Genomic DNA, 6,355 nt, shown 5'->3' with positions numbered 1-6,355 from the left:
AGAACTGGCTTTACTGATAAGATGCGCGTTAAATATCGCATGCGATTTATCATGCAGCCCTAGTAAAAACCTATTATTAAGTACAGTATGAACTTATGGGACTTTTGTAGTATGAAATTGAAACTGTGTAGAATGAGTTTCTTGAGAACCAAATCAGCATACAAGAATAAATTCTAAGGAATCATGCAAAGACTGGAGTAATGACTGCTGAAAATTCAGTTTTGCCATTACAAGAATAAGTAAAACTTTCAAATATATTATAAAAGAAAATAGTTTTTTTTTTTTACATTGCAATCATATTTCACAATACCTTTTTTTATTCTGTATTTTTAATCAAATAACAGACCCTAAATGTTTGACCAGTAATGTACAATGTACAGTAATGTAATTTAAATTAATATTAATTGAATTCCGTTATGCTAGACTGACAGTTAAAGGTGTGCAGGAATACTGGAACATATGCAGCAGCCAGCCAATCAAAGTACAATTGGCAAGTTTGATAAAGTTAAAAGCTGAGTTTATAGTCATTTGAGTTCAAGTCATTGCTGTAGGGCTGCTCGATTATGGCAAAAATCATAATTGTTCTTACGTGTTCTGTCTCTGAGCGCATATATCTTCCTGAGGAAGTGCAAGTTCTCTTTAGTGCTTTTAAAAACATGAATAAATCTAATATACTTAAATAAATCAAGCACGTCCCATTTTGCAAAAGTCGCATTACATGATTTTACTGATTTACACATAAAATTGGGCTTTTATGGAGGAACGAAAGCGCAGCGCTGGAAAGGAGGCGGAATGGGGCGCAATAATAATTTTATCGTGATTATTGTATTTTCATAATCGTTGGAGGCCAAAATCGAAATCGAAACTGTTTTTGATTAATTGCACAGCCCTACATTGTTGTGTGCAATATTCCTCACATGGCTAGCCATAACAAAAAAATCTTGAACCTCAGTAACAGGGAATAAAGGGAATAATCCCAAAAACCTGATAAGACTTTCATAAGGGCAGTAACAGCAGAATGAGGCCAGACAAACTACTAACAACTTCCAAGACTAATGTGAGGAGTTGTGCATGAGTGTTCTATATAATCTGTTTTGTAGTATAAAAAGCCAGACCCATTATGCAGATATAAAGCATGTACTAAAAATTCCATTAACCTTGGGCAGCTTATCTTATGTGTAGAGAAATGCTATTCTATTTGAACCTCATATCTATTCAAAATTATAGAGCTGTCTTCACACCAAGCTACATGTAATGAAACTTATATAGCATTATCTTCCAAAATTCAGGAGGACGATACAGAGAAAAGACGTGTCGGAAAACTAAAAACAGCCCTCGAATATGTGATGAGAGTAAAAGTAATGAGAATGAGTGAGGTCAAAGGATATGCCTATATAAAAACAGTTTAAAAGCAAGTCATGATCTGTAACAACTTTCATTTGAAACACATGACCATTTCACTTCGCAAGGTCAAGGAATCGTAATTTGAACGATAGGAACTGCACAGACGACCTCTGAACCAAAAGCCATCAAAAGTAAAATTATGGCAAAAGGATATCATGATCATGAAGACAAAGAAATGGGGAGGGCAAAGGCTCACCTTGTGATCTCATCATCTCCCAGCATGCCTTTTGAGATAGGAGAGTACCGAGGTGGGGTGCCGGGGGTTAATGGCTGACTCAGATAGCTTTGGGTGCTGATATGATTCTCCATGTGCTGGGAATAGGCTGAAAAACCAAAACACAAAAGATATGATGTTATTGGCGTAATGATGAAAACTCATTTGACAATGTTCATAGAGGTCAGGACAGACAATCGCATCACTCGTATGTAATAATGTGAAGAATTACATGTACAGACAAGCCAAAGACTAAAACTGCTGAAGAAAAAAAAACTTGCTGTGTAAAAGTAAAATCATAATTGATCACTCCCTCTTTGCACACAATCTGCTTTTCTTGTAAATCAGCTCTCTTGTATACTAAACACTGCTGTTCAAAAGTTTGGGGTAAGTTTTTTTTTTTCTCACCAAGTCTTTTTATGCTCACCAAGGCTGCATTTATTTCACCAAAAATTAGATTTACATCAATGCACTTTTATCCGAAGCGACTTTCAAAAGAGGAGGTACTATTGTGAAATATTATTACAATTTACAACAACTGTTTTCTATTTTAATATATTTTAAAATGCAATTTATTCCTGGGATGATAAGGCCACATTTTTACTTTAGTCTTCAGTGTCACATGATCCTTCAGAAATCATTCAAATATGCTGATTTAGAGCTCAAGTAACATTTCTTATTATTATCAATATTAAAAACAGTTGTGCTGCTTAATCCTTTTAATCCATCTTTTTCAGAATTCTTTGATGAATAGAAAGTTCAAGAGAATGACATTGATTTGATAAATCTTTTGCAACATTATAGGTTAAATGTCTTTACTGTCACTTTTGATCAATTTAAAGCATCCTTGCTGAATAAAGGTATTAAGTTTTCACTTCAAGCTCCAAAAAGGACCAAAAGAACCCCATAAATGTTCCATAAACACAGTCCATATGACCTGTGCGCTATATTCAAAGTCTTATAAAGACAGAGTAGTAAAAGATTCTTCAAAAGTCCCTCACAGCGTTCTACATAAAAACAAATAATGCTACCACTTTCTATTTTAATGTGTCCTTGTCACACTTTACATGCATTTACTATAATAATAAAATCAATTCTGTAGTAAATTATGCACAGTTAAAATCAACTAACACTAAACCCTAATAAAGTAAATACATGTTGTTAATTAATTTCACTTATTACTTAATTGTGAAATTACACTGTAAAAAGGAAACATTAAAACAAAGGATTACACTTTATTTTAAGGTGTAAAATGCAGCTAAAATAAATTGTTTGCAACCACTTACCTTAAAAAAAAAAAATAGTAAAAATGTTTTCAGTGTATATGGTTAGGGTTAGGATTAGGGTTTGGCTTAAGGTTACTTGCATATAATTAAGCATAATTTATTGTTATTATAATAGTAAGTACACGTAACGTGTAACAAGGACACCTTAAAATAAAGTGTTACCAAATAAAGTGTAACCAAAATAACAACATAAGCACAATGTAGCTTAAACACCAGAGAATAGAGCTAGCAAGGACATACGTTTGATTTCCATGGAAATCAATACATGAACTGATCAAATGCAATTATATTGGAAAGAAGCATTCTCCAAGTGCATAAATCTAAATGAACCAACATTAGCATCTGTAAATAATGGCAAATTTTTCATTTTGTGTGAGCAAAATCCTTTTAAGGCTCTGTAATTGATGTCACTACTATGAAAGATGTGTCCTTATTTGACTGTGTCAGATGTAAAGTGTAATAAAGTCAAGGGTACGTACTGGGCAATTACTAACTGCAGACATTGACAACCTATTTATTTAATTCTCATCAAGCAGTCCTTCATGTGTCAAATCCCTACGCAGTGCCTGACTGGCTGACAGACAGATATAATGAAATGGGACCACTAATGAAATTGTTCTGTTTACGCCTTCTGAGAAAAATCACATTGCACGCACACACATGACCCGAGACATTGTTGTCTGCATGTGCAGATATCCTTACACGGCTTTAAAACTCCCTCTGCAACACAGATGAAGGACTCTTTTCTTCATATACTTATGCTGGATTTGCCGGATGGGGGAGCTGGCCACGTGATGCACTTCATGATTAAATGTGCTTTTGTCCTTCATGCCTTTAAGCCCTAATGACAGCTTCCTTTCTCAGAATCTAATGCTGGGGGATCTGGCCTGCCTCTGGAACATCACCAAGGTGCTACATTATCGACTGTCATCACTCAGCACTTTGCACAGTCAATTTTAGTGGCCGTCCTCACGAGTTGCTGCCCCCATCAGGAGAAAGTGCTGTGTCTAGCAGCTTTGCGGTGGGATTTAAGTTATAAGTGCACATGGGACCTCAGAACTGAGTCAAAGTGCCTTTAAGGCAAGTCGGTTCATTCTCTGACCATATTGATAATGCCTCCATGCTGTTATTTTCTATGTAAGTAAAATACTTTTTCTTTTAATAAAAAAAGAATACAGTATGAAATAGTAAGGAAAAGCTTACTTACAGCTGGTGACATCGGGAGGAACGTAACTATCATTCATAAAGACACTAGTGGGTTTCGCCACTTTTAAATAGACGACATCAGGGGTGTTTTTCAAGGCAGCCACGGCATCTTCATGAGTGACCTCTTCAAGGCAAACTGCATTCACCTGTAACCAGTGTTGGGAGTAACGCATTACAAAAGTAATAATATTACAGTAGTATATTACTTTTTGCTGTAACGCAGTAATATAACGCATTACTAATAAAATTTGGGTAATATTATTTGGCTTGTTTAGCAACTTATATTTTTCATTCTTGTTTTCTTCTGAAACCGTTCAAATTTGCCTATAGGGTAGGTATTGTGTTTATTGTTTGTACATTATAACATTTCGCTTCATTTACTGGTGTTATTTATTATTATTATGAATGTAATAATGCGGTTTGTGCTTATGTGTTTAACCTAAACTACAACGTAACATTAATGTAGACCTACATACCGGTATCTAAATATGATTTTATAATTTTATGCCATATAGACCTATCACATTACCCTCCACTGTATGTAGAATGAGCAGCAATAAACTACATTTTGGCATTTTATAATACTTCTGTGGATATTTTGGTGAAAGTAACTCAAAAGTAGTGTAACGCATTACAATTCAGAGACAGTAATATTGTAATGTAACTAATTACTTTCAAAAGACAGTAACTAGTAATATATAATGTATTACATTTTGGAAGTAACTTGCCCAACACTGCCTGTAACCGAGCACATGATTAGATGAATCCTTCAGATGAAACAAACAAAATGAAAGTTTGGGGTGAGTTAGATGTGTTAATGTTTTTGAAATTAGTCTTTTATGGTCACCAAGGTTGTATTTATTTGATAAAAAATACAGTAACAGTAATATTGTGAAATGTTATAACAAATTAAAATAACTGTTTTAACACATTGTAAAATGTGACCCTGGACCACAAAACCAGTCTTAAGTCGCTGGGGGATATTTGTAGCAATAGCCAAAAAAAACATTGTATGGGTCAAAATTATAGATTTTTCTTTTATGCCAAAAATCATTAGGATATTAAGTAAGGATCATGTTCCATGAAGATATTTTGTAAATTTCCTACCGTAAATATATCAAAACTTAATTTTTGATTAGTAATATGCATTGCTAAAGAATTCATTTTGACAACTTTAAATGCGATTTTCTCAATATTTCCATTTTTTTTGTACCCTCAGATTCCAGATATTCAAATAGTTGTATCTCAGCCAAATATTGTTTTATCATAACAAACGTTTTTGAAAAGGTTTTGTGGTCCAGGGTCACAAATGAATTTATTCTTAATTTATTCTTGAAATGGCAAATTACTCCAGACATTAGTGTCACATGATTCTTCAGAAACCATTCTTGTATGTTGATTTGGTTATAATAGCACTCTTGTAAACAGTTGTGCTGCTTATTTTTGTGGAAATGGTGATACGTTTTTTTTTTTTAGGAATTTTAAAAGAACAGAATGTCCAAAAGTAAAGCATTTATTTTTTTTGTAACAACATTTTACTGTGATTTTGATCAATTTAATGCATCCTTATCAGTGTTGGGAGTAATGCATTACAAAAGTAATAATATTACAGTAGTATATTACTTTTTGCTGTAATGCAGTAATATAATGCATTACTAATAAAATTTGGGTAATATTATTACTCGTTACAATCTCAGTAACGCAAGTTACAACAACATTTTAACTCAAAATTAAGTGGTGAATTTACCAACACCGCAAAACAGCACCAGAGAAAAAATTCCGCGGGTAAAATAGTTTGTCTATTTCCTGTTGCTGGAATTAGATGGTTGAGATGACTGCAGAGACGGATTCTACATTTGTGAGATGGACACACTCTTATTTTCAGTTCGTCAGAGAAAAGGATAAGAATGCATAGTCAGGTGCAATATGTGCGACACCAAACTCTCAACATGGAGAAATAGCACGAGTTATCAGACAGAGCTCCGGGGTCGGAGAAGAGAAAAAAGGCGGCGGACGAGCGCAGCGCAGACAAGCAACAAAAATAAGTTTAACCAAAAATAACAAAATCTGTTTTTATTAAATCATAGTCTATAAAAATAATGAATATGCGAAATATTTGACTTAAATGGCCTAATTAACAGATTAACCAAACGAAAGGAAAAGACTGAGAGATATGCTGCTGAGTTTGGTTCTATTTGTGTGGCGCAGCGCTCTACAAAAGTCCACGGAAAGGAAACCGAGATGA

The 6,355-nt window shown here is 34.0% G+C and overlaps 1 protein-coding gene across 16 annotated transcripts in view; it reads right to left on the bottom strand.

The window, feature by feature from the left end:
• The window catches only part of dlg1a (discs large MAGUK scaffold protein 1a), a 124,708-nt gene that overhangs the window by 20,315 nt on the left and 98,038 nt on the right, over positions 1 to 6,355 (bottom strand). For all 16 annotated transcript variants that reach the window (XM_016447815.1, XM_016447817.1, XM_016447820.1 and 13 more), the window contains 2 exons: positions 4,112 to 4,256; positions 1,601 to 1,727 (listed from right to left, as the gene is read on the bottom strand). In XM_016447815.1, the coding sequence (XP_016303301.1) occupies positions 1,601 to 1,727; positions 4,112 to 4,256 (272 nt within the window). The remainder of the gene's footprint in view (positions 1 to 1,600; positions 1,728 to 4,111; positions 4,257 to 6,355) is intronic.

This window comes from Sinocyclocheilus anshuiensis, unplaced genomic scaffold (genome assembly GCF_001515605.1).
Source record: "Sinocyclocheilus anshuiensis isolate Anshui unplaced genomic scaffold, SAMN03320099.WGS_v1.1 scaffold311, whole genome shotgun sequence".
Lineage (NCBI taxonomy): Eukaryota > Metazoa > Chordata > Actinopteri > Cypriniformes > Cyprinidae > Sinocyclocheilus > Sinocyclocheilus anshuiensis.
The sequence above is the reverse complement of the archived record's forward strand: the minus strand, read 5'-3'. Positions and strand labels throughout refer to the sequence as shown.